The sequence below is a fragment of the Esox lucius genome, chromosome 1 (genome assembly GCF_011004845.1).
Source record: "Esox lucius isolate fEsoLuc1 chromosome 1, fEsoLuc1.pri, whole genome shotgun sequence".
Lineage (NCBI taxonomy): Eukaryota > Metazoa > Chordata > Actinopteri > Esociformes > Esocidae > Esox > Esox lucius.
In genome coordinates, this window is record NC_047569.1 from 25,262,501 (window position 1) to 25,276,183 (window position 13,683).

General features: G+C 39.9%; 1 protein-coding gene across 3 annotated transcripts in view; it reads left to right on the top strand.

Annotated features, from left to right (window-relative positions):
* Nucleotides 1-13,683, top strand: part of smc4 (structural maintenance of chromosomes 4) — a 38,950-nt gene that overhangs the window by 21,753 nt on the left and 3,514 nt on the right. For all 3 annotated transcript variants that reach the window (XM_010901001.4, XM_010900916.4, XM_010901085.4), the window contains 10 exons: nucleotides 4,283-4,447; nucleotides 5,263-5,496; nucleotides 5,619-5,804; nucleotides 5,909-6,070; nucleotides 6,421-6,646; nucleotides 11,103-11,182; nucleotides 11,284-11,436; nucleotides 12,696-12,822; nucleotides 13,063-13,252; nucleotides 13,348-13,666. In XM_010901001.4, coding sequence (XP_010899303.2) covers nucleotides 4,283-4,447; nucleotides 5,263-5,496; nucleotides 5,619-5,804; nucleotides 5,909-6,070; nucleotides 6,421-6,646; nucleotides 11,103-11,182; nucleotides 11,284-11,436; nucleotides 12,696-12,822; nucleotides 13,063-13,252; nucleotides 13,348-13,666 — 1,842 coding nt within the window. The remainder of the gene's footprint in view (nucleotides 1-4,282; nucleotides 4,448-5,262; nucleotides 5,497-5,618; nucleotides 5,805-5,908; nucleotides 6,071-6,420; nucleotides 6,647-11,102; nucleotides 11,183-11,283; nucleotides 11,437-12,695; nucleotides 12,823-13,062; nucleotides 13,253-13,347; nucleotides 13,667-13,683) is intronic.

The following is a 13,683-nucleotide window of genomic DNA, read 5'->3' on the forward strand; positions in this document are numbered from 1 at the left end:
GTGAAATGTGGGGCTCATTTTCAGTTGTTGTGAAATATTTTTAACATCTATACCGGCTTGATGGTGGTTAACCAGAAGTGGATGGGTTAGTTTACATGAGACTTTAAAACAAATTATTTTGACGGAAGTAGCGAACATCACAAAAATGAGTGCCACCCAAAGCGTTTTGGTCTGTTTTAGTATCGAAAAGGTACTGAAGTTTGGGTCAGTTTTGCAACTATTGTATGCACAATCATTCATATAACAAGAAAGAATGTCACCCACCTAAATTCTCCCCAATCTTTCCCTTTGAATATAAGTCAGTTTCCTATGTTCAAGGCTTCAGGGATTCTATTCGTCATGTTTTCTTTTTATTTGGGATTTAACGCTCTTATAGTATATCACACCGGGCAATCTCCCAGTGTGTACAAGGATTAGCTCTCCAGATCTATAACTTAGGAGGCTGTGATTGTGGCCAATGTGCTACATTACTCACAGCATGTACTCATAAACAAACTCAACATTGCTCTGTACTCAAGACAGACTTGAAACATCACTTATTCTGTTGGTTTTGTCCCCTGGCCAACGTGAAACAGGGATACATGTAATACAATTTCCTTTCCTATAAAAATACAAGGCCTCTTGTGCAGAGAACCGGAGAAGACATTTACAGAATATCTTTGGATTTACAGGATGCTTTATTTATTTCCCTGTTGCGTAATTAGGCAATTTCCTATTTTACTTTCCTTAATGTCACAAATCTAGTGTGGTGATTTATTACCCTAACTTGCTGTTGATTTGTTCTGGTTAGGTCGGTCGTGGAGTAGGTTTCAGAATTTCTTTAATGACTCATGGTGTCCATCTTGAAGGAAAATACACTGCTGAGACTGCAATGGATTGATAAAGTAGCTGGTGTACCTGATTATGTAGAATGTTTTTGCATCCACAGTCCATGCTGTTTATCAAATCATGTATTTATCCTGCCAAGGCTTTGTTATGGCTGTATCTAACTATTGTAAAGGCTACATTGTAAAGGCTACATTGCAAATGTAGCATCTCTGGGTTGTTAAAACACAACTTGCTTTACTCAGATACAATGTGTCTAGACTGCCCAGCTTCTGCCACTACAATATACACAATGAAATCAGGTCGGTGTAGCCTACAGATAGCATTTGGGGTTTTCTTTCTGCTTTTCAGAAATATACATCTTTATGAAATTAAGTAAAGAAATATGAAGGGGGTGTTCAGCTGCAGCAACTTGGAGAATTTAGATGATCCACAGAAGCTTCTAGATGTTGTGAACTTTCAGTTAGACCTCAAAATTTCTGGCAGCCTGTCTTCACCATGGACCCCTCTTTGGCTTGGTCACTTCAACATTTAATGTTTGAAGTCTGTCTTTTCTTCTCTATCTGTAAGATGTGTCACCCGTGGCTGTCATTTGGTAGTGTTGGGTTTGGAGAGGCCAGATAGACCGTAGCAGTGTTCTGTGCTTTGGTAGTGAAGTATTGCCTTTAATACTCTGGGCGTCTACATTTTGTCTTGACCCCCAGTTACCTCTGCTTGTATGGTCTCCTCAACTCCCTGTGCTACATCACCCTGCTCACTAGCAGACATGTGCAGATCACAAAGGTTGTCAGCCAATCTGATAAGTGGCATTCTTAATGCTGTCTGCAAGCTAGTTGAAGTTATGTCTTTTGAACATTCTCAGTTTAAGGTTGTGCCTTTCAACCAGGGCCTCAAAATATATTTTTTCCACAGTGGAATGTAGTTACCTGTTTAAAATAAGAATAATATAAGTAACATATAATATTATTACCACACTGCTGTCATCTTTAACCAAAAAAAAAGACATGGTGTTCCTTGGGTCTCTGTAAAAACACTGGTGTTCATTGGGTTTCCCCATTTCACCTGAGGGCAAAGCCTTGCATCATACATCACACCATGAACAATGTGCATGATCCATGTTCCTTGCATGTTTTCAGCATGAGTGCTGAGGTATTTTATAGGTTGGTGACACCAAATTGCTGTTGTACATGAACATGTTACAAAAAATTAAGGTGCAGATTTGATTGTGAAATTAAACTATATTAAATATTTTGTATTCAAATTACTACCAAAATTCGGACAATTGAGTGAGCAGCTCTGTTTAACTCCAGGCTTGTCCTATAGACCTTATACCATTGAATGCTTGAGTTCACTATAGTAAGAACCAATTATCAACAAGTGTAATTTAGTAATGCTGACATGTTAGATTTCAGATTTTACATGAGTATGAGCAAGCACTTTGGCAAGCTGGTGCATAGCAGATAAAATTAAACTAGTAAATTAAAAATGCATTCTCAGTGAATTGTACACCCCAGAAACATTATTTGAATGGTACATACCCTAAATACATTCCTATGTTAAAAATCTAAACCTTATGCCTGCCTTGCGTGTATTCGTGTCATTGTAAGTTTGCCACACTGCACTCATCTGCAAGAGACATAAAATATGTATTTACTCTAAAGTAGGGTTGGGTGTATTTAAGGAGAGCATTTGATCACATGCTTAGACTGATTTTTTTGGTGTATAGCTTTCAGCAAATGCAGGGATTTGTTAGACCATGAAGGAAAGCTAACTGTCCAGCTGTTCAAGTTATCCCAATTTTTTTCATTTTGTTACATAATTTAGCTAGTATATTGTTTATTTTATCACCGCTGGCAGAAATGTGCTATATTCGTAGATATTCAAGTAACTCAACACATCACTCCTTTTCCACAGAGTTTGCCTCTGGCAAAATCTTGACCGTACAATGAGCTTGTCTCAACGTGCCTTGTACTTGGTATAAGCCACACCCACTAAGTTGCAAGCTTGGTAAAATGCTGTGATTTTAGGGAGACCCGGTGCCCCTGGCTAATAGCTTTTAATTGAGGATAAAGACCTAAGAAAATAGTGAAAATATTACAGACATGGTTTCTTATAAGAATATTTAATTTCATTTTATATTTTAAAGTGTACTGTAGCTTATCGAAAGTCAAAGCCTATAGGCAAATCTTCTGTGAAATGAAAAAATGAATTTCACTTAGCGGTGAATTTCATTTATTCATACAATAATTTGTATGGTTTTATTGGTTTTGCTTTTTATTATATATTTTCCATTGGTTTTTTGCCATGCTTTATTTTTGTTGACCGATCAGTGGCCCGGATTCAGAACTATGCTGTACCGGAGACAGCGGCTTAGCCCGCTGGACCACCCGAGGCCACTTAGTAAGCTATTCTAAATAAAGCTGTTTGTGAGACAAACCCAGCGTACATTTTTGTTATGCTTATTCAAAGTGCAGCTGCAGGAAGCAGGATCTCCAGCTGTTACACTATTTAAGGACATAAATAAACAAGACAAATTAGAAATAGCCTATTAAAGTCATGATAACATTTACTGCATCTAGCATATGGTTGTGCTGTTTGGTTTTCAGGGAGTGATTTCTGACAGCACAATGTATTTTGCCCAAATTGTGTGAAGCAGAAACATTTTGGTTTATTTAAACTTCCTATTTGATTAGCCTATCTTGCTATTTCTTTTATTTTGTTTTCCCCTCGTGATTATTACTTTGCAAACAACAGCTTTTTGAAACGGAGCACCATTAGGCACAGAAATTGATTTAATAGATTATTGATAATGAGACAGAATGCACATTATTCCAAATTGGACATTTTCTGTGCTTAGTGCTCTCTACTCTTTCTACAGTCTGCATTGCTGTTTTGAATTGGGTAAATAGTCGAACGTGTTGGAAAAGTATGTTATTGCTATTAACCAATAGTCCATTTGTTCTTATGCACATTTATACACCAACCCTACTAGCCGCTGATTTTTGTATTTTGTTTCTCAGTCTAAATGTTTCCCCCAAGTACCCCATAAAACACATGACAAATCACTATATTATGTACTGTTTCTTGAAGAAATGTGTTCCTATTAAGATCTAACATGTTAAGTTTCTTGTAGTTTTGTGACCTGCGTCTTTTGACCAGTGTCAGAGATGAAGCAACAATGTTGACTTGTCCCTTTAATGGCAGAAGGTTACCATGGTTACAGATTGTTGTATCAGTAGAAGGATTTCTTTTAATGCTGTTTGCTTCAATCTGACTAAAGTAGTAATCTGAAGGCTTTGCAGTTTATTTGAAACTGAATAATTACCAAGCATGTGAACATAACAATGATGTACTTGCCAATACAGAAATCTACCGGCGATAGTAAATTTTACGCTCTTTTGTCAACAGTCCTAATTATCTTTTGTGCCCAAAATAATGTTTTCCTCTACACTGTCAGCTGGAGGAGGTACGTAATGTGCCGGCCTGCAGTGAGAAGATCATCTCTGAAGCGTCCTCTCGCCGGGAAGAGTTGGAGAGACAGAAGGTAAAAGAGGAGGAGAAACTGAAAGAAGTGATGGAGAGCCTGAAGGAAGAGACCAGTGGCCTGCAGCAGGAAAAGGAGGTGGGTGTGTTTCATTGTCAGGAGTTCTTTTAGAATCACCATAGGCCATACTATAAAATACTGTACTATAAAATTACAGGTCCAGAAGCATTTTCTGAATGTAGGTGCATTTTTCTCAGTACAATCCCATTTCCAAATCAATTAACCCAATAGGCTGTTGAAAATTGTAGCTCACAAACAGGCACGGACTTTCCCCACAACTGTAGAAATGGCAACAAAAACAAATGTTGTTCATTGTCATCACACCAGTTGGGCAGCACGCACAGAAAATGGCAATCAGTTGTAAGAGTTCTGGTAGTCAATGAACAACATTTCTTTCACTTACTGGAATAGAATTGTTAGAAAGTTTCTGTGCCACTCATTTGTGTACAATATAATTTTCAATAGACCTAATTGGTTTTAATGTTCTCAAAATTGGAATATGTATGAGTATTTAAAAAATCTCTTAATCCTTTTTTTGTGAAAGATGTCCTCCAAGAAAAATGTGTAGCTTTCTCAATGTCAATCCTGCAAGCTCTTGTGTACTGATTGAGAAAAGAGCTGATCTGAAAGAGGTGTTGCTATCTTCTTGGATTGTTGTATTCTAGTCTTTGTGTAAATTGTTTTTTAACATTTGTAAATGCTGTTTCATTATTTGTTAGCCAACATCTGTACAGCAGTAGTGGAATGCTAAATGCAGCCCAGACATCTCTAGCAATCAATGAGTGGAGCAGACAACGCTTGCTATGCTCTGATAGTCTTTATCCTCTTACTCAATTTTAAAGTTTCAAACATTACAAAAATGGTAGTAGCAAAATGTATTTTATTTTTGACAGACTAAAGAGAATGAGCTGATGGGGTTGAGTAAGGCAGTGAATGAGACACGTTCCCGTCAGGATGTGGCTCAGTCTGAGCTGGACATCTACCTAAGTCGCCACAACACCGCTGTGACCCAGCTGAACACAGCCAAGCAGGCCCTACAGACAGCCTCTAACACCCTGCGAGACCGCCGTGCCACCGTCAAAGAGCTGCAGCTCAAAATACCTCAGTGTGAACAGGAGCTTAAGAAGGTACGTGTGTGGGTGTCTAGACTCAAGCTGCTCTTAAGGTTGGGGGTGGACGATCAGATGTGTAAGATGGATTATTATGCATTTCATGTGTGCTGATGACCATGTATGTTTGTCTGCTTCAGGATGAGGCCGAGCTGGAGCAACTGTTGCAGGCAGACGGGCAGGCGAGGGAGCTAGTGAAGGACATGAGGCAGAAGGTGGAGGAGGCCAAGAGCTCCCTGTCCTCCAACCGCAGCCGGGGGAAGGTTCTTGATGCCCTCATGCAGCAGAAGAGGAGCGGCAAAATACCTGGCATCCTGGGAAGACTGGTAAAGACTGCATGTATTTGCTATACAGGTGCCATTTGGTAGCTGGGAGATGTGCTCTCCTTTCTATAAGAATCTACTTAGATGGACTATTGTTGTCCCTATAGGGTGACCTAGGGGCCATTGATGAGAAGTATGACATTGCCATCTCGTCCAGCTGTGGCTCTCTGGACAACATCCTGGTGGACAGCATCAACACTGCCCAGAAATGTGTCAACTTCCTCAAGGCCCAGAACATTGGAGTAGCCACCTTTATTGGCCTGGACAAGGTCAGAACAACCCTATCAATCCTGTACATCCTGGTTTAACTGTTCATGCGTAAACTTGCCTGCTGAAATGACAATGCTCCAAGCTACATGCTGTCAATGGTTTTCAGGGCACTGAGCTGACTCTGAGATTTGCTTCAGTGAACCCAAGTCAGACTTCAGTAATCAGCCTGTCATTGTTTTACTATGGAGAAAACTGGTACACAATTTTGCCAACATTTTTTATTTCAAATGCAAAGCCCTACCTCAGCTTTTTGTGAGCTTGTTTTGTCTCTTTGTCTCTCTCGCTGTCTCTTCTGTATTTTTTCTTTAACATTTTCTCTAACAGTTTTCATTCCGCTATGTCCTTCCAGATGAAGGTGTGGGAAAATAAGATGGGCCCCATATCCACCCCGGAAAACATCCCCCGTCTGTTTGACATGGTGAAGGTGCAGGATGAGAGTATGAAGCCAGCATTCTACTTTGCCCTTAAGGACACACTGGTGGCCAAGGACCTAGAGCAGGCCACGCGCCTCGCATTCCAGAAGGACAAGCGCTGGAGAGTGGTTACCCTGCAGGGACAGATCATAGAGATGGCTGGTGGGTAGACTGATTGCATTCAAGCAACATTCAATCTTATTAAAATCTGGTCTTACATGCCCCCTAAAATAATGAATACTTGTTAGATAGGTTTTCTGACAAGCACATATAGTTTTGAGGTAGAGCAGGTCTGCCCAATCCTGTTCATGGAGATGTACTGTTGTCTAAGTTTTCTCTCCAACCCTAGTTGTCTAACCCAATTTAGCTTCTCATATAGCAAATTATTAGAATGAAATGTGTTAAATTAGGGTAGGAGAGATTCTACAAGAAGCTAGATCTCCAGGAACATGATTTGTCAGCACGTAGTGGAGTCACTAAATGTTCTGTTCAAGGTCGAGACCATGTGTCTATGTCTGAGCCGTGTCCAAGTTGGAAATAATTGATCTATATTGCATAATAACAGTCATAAATGTGTACTCATGAAAGGAATCAGGAATGTGCGTATACATAGAATAAGTGGGATTTATCAAACAGTTTTATCGTTCTACGCAAACTGGTAAGAAATTATTATTGATAAATGCAACTTTGACCCAGTGCTTGTTTGTGAAAAGCATGTCAAAATGCCCTTAAATTAATTTTCAAAATGATTGCTTAAAAAGTGCTGGAACATGAAATGCAACATCACAACCCTCAAATCTCAGAATACAGTTTTTCATTTACGTACTGTAGGTGCTATAGCATAACATGTTATGCATGCTAGAATAAGGCTAAAAGCTCTTACTCAGTGCAGAGTGCCTGGACACAGCACTTAACAGTAGTATATTGGCGATATACCAGAAACCCCTTAGATGCCTTACTGCAATTAAAAGTTGGTTAACAACACAGTGCCTAGGAATAGCTCTTAGCCATGGTGTATTGTCTGTATACCACACCCTGGCGTGCCTTATTGCTTACATATACCACACCCCGGCAGGGTTCGGAACACACAGTATACAGCCATGAAGACGTATTTGCCCCTTTGTTGATTGTCAAAAATTGTTTGTCATTGAATATTTTATGATTTTTGTGTAATACTTGATATTAAATTATGTAAACTGGTGTGAACAAATATTTAATACATTTCATAAATTCTAAATGGTCAAATTAGTCAACACCTGATTCACCCTTACACTAACTACTTTTAGCACAATTAGCTGCAGTGACCAAACAAATGTTGTTGTCACTTGGCATATTCTGATACAGAGCAGAATTTATGGTTCTTTTAATAATGTCATGTTATTCAGATCCCATGGATGTAAAGCTCCGTCTAAACATCTCACTACACCACCATTTTGGCGTGTTGGTTTGCGGTTTATTTGTATTTTGACAGACACAGCGGGACTGTTGTCCCAAAAGCACTACGATTGAGTAATTTGCCTGTAACATACAGCTCCTGAAAAAATTAAGAGACCACTGCACTTTTTTCTTTCCTTTCCAAATAAGTTGATAAGGAAAGTTTTGAGTGAGGAACAGAAGCGTTCAATTTGCAGTGGTCTCTCAATTTTAAGCCTTCTGTTCCTCACTCTCAACCGTCCCTTTTGACTTTATTGGAAAAAGGTGCAGTGGTCTACATTTTTTCCAGAGCTGTATTTCTATAGTCTTGAAAAGGGCTTCCAGGTGTGTTTCGTTAATTTTCTAATTTTAATATATTCATGAAGTAAAATATATTTTAGTTCTGTATTTGTACAATCAATAGCCACTTCAATAAATAAGAATTGTATTTTTGTCCAGGTATTCCGGTGGGCCATAGCCAATCAAAGTTCAAGTAATTAAATTAGCCATTTGTCATCTGGGCATGAAACTGTTATTTGCAGACAGTAGCAACTATACAACTTCAGATTATAAGAACATTTACAAAAGTCACAAAATGGGGCAGCAGGTATCCTAAAGCTTGAGAGCATCTGACCAGTGACTGAAAGGTTTGTAGATATAATCCCCCAGCTGAAAAGTCTGAACATTTGTTGTTCTGTCACCAAGCATGGCAGTTAACCATAATTGCTCCCAGATCAGCTCAAAATATGGGAATGTGTTTTCAATCAACTTGCCTGGTAAAATAAGGGTGAAAAAGATAAGCAGGACAAGTTATTTTCCCCAAATATATGCATACTATGGGAGTCCCCTTACATTTGGTAACATACCTGCCCTGATTAAACAACCTCAAACAGGTAGGCTTACTCTCCCTCATTTCCACGCACCAGCAACAACTATGCGTAATGTTCACTAGAGCAAGATCAGCAAAACTCTAATGAGGGACAGATGAAAGCATATTTTTTCAGCTTATAGTTGATTATAAAGATTTCATTGATGAATGACAGGGAATTGTAGACTGTCTACTTTTTTTCTGCCTCTGCCAATACATGCTTCTGTCCAAACCAATGTTTAATGCCCATTTGATTGTGGCCAAATGCATTGAATTGGCTACAATTTATATTAATTGTTGCACTCCATCAAAGTAAATGTATTAAAACCTAAGTGAGTGACAGCCAAAGCACATAGTTTGCGTTGTCACAGGTTTAAAAAATAAATAAAAATACAGACTATGAATAAATGTCACAGCCGAGTATATAAACTAGGTCTAATCATTCTACACACATCATTACATTTCTAATCGTTATTACAGAGAGGGGAGGAAAAAACAAAGCAATCTACTAGTACAGAGCAGAACCTGGCTGATACAAGGCTGGCGCCCTGTTCTCTATCTTTAGTTCTGTCTCGTGAGTCCAAACCGCTGAAGGTCAGCCACGTACACAGTAGATCGACTTTACATGACCGTGACAGTCCAACTAGGTATACAATGTGATGTGTACTGTGCATACTGTCCAACTTGTGGCAAATGTCTCAGGAAGTTCCTAACTTGAAGTTCAAAATGAGATCTAACACTGTGGATAATTTTCCTTCAAGATCAGCAAACCTGTTATAATCTAGCAAAGGAAATCAAAATCCATACATCCTTGGTACTCACGTCTCTAGTTTGCTAAATATTTAGGTAGCTAGTTACATAGGCTAGCTATCTTATCAGTCACGTTATGAGTGACTTGTGATCACTACTCCTGCTCGTTTGTCATGAACATTCCCAGCCTTTAGTCTGTTTTTGTACACAATGTTGGCTCATTGAAACATCCTTAATAGCTACCGGCAGAAAACAACATAACCACTTGTAATGTACAACCTCATAGCAATAGTTTTTGGGGCTGCATAAATGGATGTGTATATGTGAATTTTATGATCATGCAGTGAATTGCATAAGTCTATTCAGCCAATAATGCTTTACTCTGTCGTGTCATGGCCTGCGGGTAGCTTAGTTTGGGCCAGTAAATGAAGGATCGCTGGTTCTAATGCCCAGATAAACCTGTTGTTCTATCCCAGAACAATACAGTTAATGCAAAATTGCTCCCAGGTTGTTGCTGTAAATGAGAATGTGTTCTTAGCATACTTACCTGGTAAATGGTTGTTGAATGCCCGGAGCAGTGTAGGAGGACTGCGCTGTTATCATGAGTGGGATTGGTTGAACTTTTTAAAAGTAGGTAGATTCGCACATTTCTCTATCACATTCCATTGTGTTTTTTAGCGTGTGAATTAATTATAAACAAAGTACTTGTTATTATAAAGTACCAATACAATCCATCCAGTTAATATAGTCAAATAATAGAAAGCAATTAACACTTTTTTTTATTTATTTTTTCTATCAGGTATCTGTTACAGAACGTTTAGGTTTTTATTTTGTACACACAATATGATTAGCCTGGGAATCAGCCTCTTTAGTCTAAATTCCAGTCCTTGTACTCTTCATATGAGTATTAATGAGTTTGGGGAGGACAGGATTTTCAGCCTGATTATTCTGACTTTCCGCTTTCCTCCAGTCACAATAATTATGCAACTTTTGTTTTGTTTTTTGTTTTGAAGAAACGTTTGTCAGCTGTTGCTTGCTTGTATTTTAATTTGTCCAGTTGCTACGATGTCGTGCTGTGGCTTACTTTTGGGTGTATTCACATTTTTGGTGTCTGTCCCCAGAAATTTCTCTGTTTAGTCAGAAACAAGTAACTTAAGTTAATCCCCACTGCAAAATGCAAACTGCTAGTTAGCCTGAGAGGATGACCAAGTTAGTTTGCTACAAAAAGTGACAGAGCATGCAGGTGTGCCCTGACATGTGTAAGTGTTGTAATGTCTAAATGGTAAAACCAATGTGTATGCAAATACCCTCCATTAAAAGCTGAGAATCTATATTTCAACCCCCATAGTCATTACTGTTATAAACTGCTTACCAATGCAGTAGGAACCATTTTTAAAATGAACTTGTTTCATCCATGCTGTGTGGAGCTCATCTGATAATATTAAGAAAAAATAAGGGCTTCAGGCAACTTTTTTTTTTTTTTTTTTATCAATTCTGCATTTAAAAAATATTTATAACACTGTAAAACCTCCCCTGCCAGTGGGCAGCCCCGAATGTCAGTAACTCTGTCCCTGTCCCCTTCTCTAGGTACCATGACTGGAGGTGGAGGGAGAGTCATGCGGGGCAGGATGGGATCCTCAATTGGCACGGAGGTCTCCCAGCAGGAGGCAAGAGATTTTCTGGGCAGATTTCTAGAGCCTTCTCTAATCACTGCTATGTTCACTATTAACTCACTTCTGGTAATAACATGCTGTCGTGTGTGTTTCAGCTGGACCGAATGGAGAAAACACTGAGTGAGAAGGTGGTGCAGCTGCAGGGCTGCCAAGAGAGGAAGCTACAGTTGGAGGAGACTGTCCCAAGACTCCGACAGCAGCTCAGAGAGATGAAGAACACCCTGGAGAAATACAGCAATAGCATGCAGGTAACCACACGGTTCATACACAGCAACTGCGTATTGACCACTGTCATTATTTTTCCTAAGACCTGTTTAAGTCAAACTGAATGTATTTTGGGCCGTGTCTCATGTTGGACATTACATGCACTGAAGCATTTCCGGGAGTAGGCGGTGTGGATCTCATCCTTAAAATCAGTGTTTTGCCCATCAACTTAACACTAGTCCTTAAATTCTGAAAATGGCTGCAGTTCTCCATGACCACCCTAGCTTTGAAATACTCCACCGGCAGCCAGTGGTTTGCTACTATGGCAACATTGTTCTCATTAGCAGTGACCGTGTACAGCAGGCTTTGCATGAATGGCTATACAGCAACTTCTGATTTTGGATGATGTTGCAGTGCAACAAAGTTAGTGGTAGTGTTGTCTTGATGTTGGGCAGTGTTTCCTTTTCTTTGTGTGGCAGGTTGGGCTTATGAAAGCTAAAAGGTTGTTGGGAAAAGTGACACGTTTTGATCTTTGACACTTGCAAACCTTCTGTGGAGTTGTTGGGATGAAGAAGGCCATGTAACCTGTTGTTGATGAGGCAGGGCCATAGAATACACAATTTCTCCAAATTAGGGAGGAAGAACCATAGTGAGATATTATTTGACATTTGTTTTGGGTGAAAATTACCATACAAATGTGCCTACTACTGTTATATTTCTTGTCATTGTTGACACATTGGGTCTTATGAATGTAAAAATGTGTGATTGTGCATCACCAGCAAGTTAAGTAGTATACTCTCACAAACTTGTATTTAATTTGGGCTAGTATCCAAAATATGCTGTTGCAAGAGAGATGTTTGGGTCCTGTCTGTACATTGTACCATCATTGGGAAGAGAGCTCATTTGCAAACTGTTTTATATGGATAAGGTAAAAAATAAGCATTGTCTGTCTTCATCAAGCTTCTGAACATAAGACGAGTGCTCTATGTACTCTAATCTAGATATAAACGCTGGATAACAAGCAAGACCTACAACTTTTGTTTATATTCTTACAATAATCTAATATGGGCTTTATAATTTATTGCAGTAGTGTGAGTCTGTTTACAAACCAAATCAACACACAATGATCATGTTTTCCCTCACGTACGTTACGAATATTAAAGTAATCTAGTTTTTCAAATGTATTAGTAACCGTTTTGAAATTAAGTGATCTATTACTCCCTGAAACACTACAGTGTTTGAGTTATCAGACCGATCAGTGCGTCCAGTTTATGAGGCTGTGGTTGACTGTTTCTTTTCCCAGAGCCTGACTGAGCAGGAGGCTCATCTGAAGCCCCAGATCAAGGAGCTGGAGGCTAATGTCCTGGCTGCTGCCCCAGACAAGAACAAACAGAAGCAGCTAGAGAAGACCCTGAAGGCGTTCCAGCAAGGTGAAAACTGTTAACCCTGAAATGTAACTCATTGAAGTGGAGGCACTCAGAAATTGCTGTGGCAGGCTATACTGTCGGTAGTCTTCAGGACAATGATCTAGCTTTAATACAGTGAACCCTAGTCAGACGTCAGTTGGTATTTTCTGCAAGTTGTTTGCTACAGGGACAATTACCACAGCATTTGTCCCTGCTACCTTTGAGGCTTTCCCCGTGTTTCTCACCCTTTTCGGTCTCTGTCAGACTTTGAGACAGCCTCCAGTAAGGCAGGGAAGGTGGAGGCTGAGGTGAAGAGGCTCCACACTCTCATTGTGGACATCAACAGCCACAAGCTCAAAGCCCAGCAGGATAAACTTGACAAGGTCAACAAGGAGTTGGATGACTGCTCCTCATCCATCACAAAGGCCCAGGTGGCCATCAAAACTGCAGGCCGGTGAGTATTTTATTCACTTGTACACACAAACTCATCTGGCTTCTAGGTGTTAATATATATACTTTTCTCTTACGACTGCGTTTCTGTTCTTACAGTAACTTAAAGAAGTGTGAAGAGGGTGTGAGTCGTCTAGAGGAGGAGCTGGAGGAAAATGTGAAGAGCATTGGTGAGCTGACAGAGCTCCTGAAGGGGCTGGAGGAGGAGGCTGGAGAGATCATGAAGACCTGCCAGGAGGCTGAAGCTGCACTGCCGGAGGTGCAGGAGCAGTACCAGGGGGTGGTGAGGGAGATTAAGGCCCTACAGGAGCAGGAGCATGCCCTGCAGGAGGAGTCCCTCAGTGTCCGCCTCCAAGTGGAACAGATCGACACCTGCATCACTGAACACACCAACAAGATCAAACATTGGCAGAGAGAGGTGGGTGTCTGGGTGTT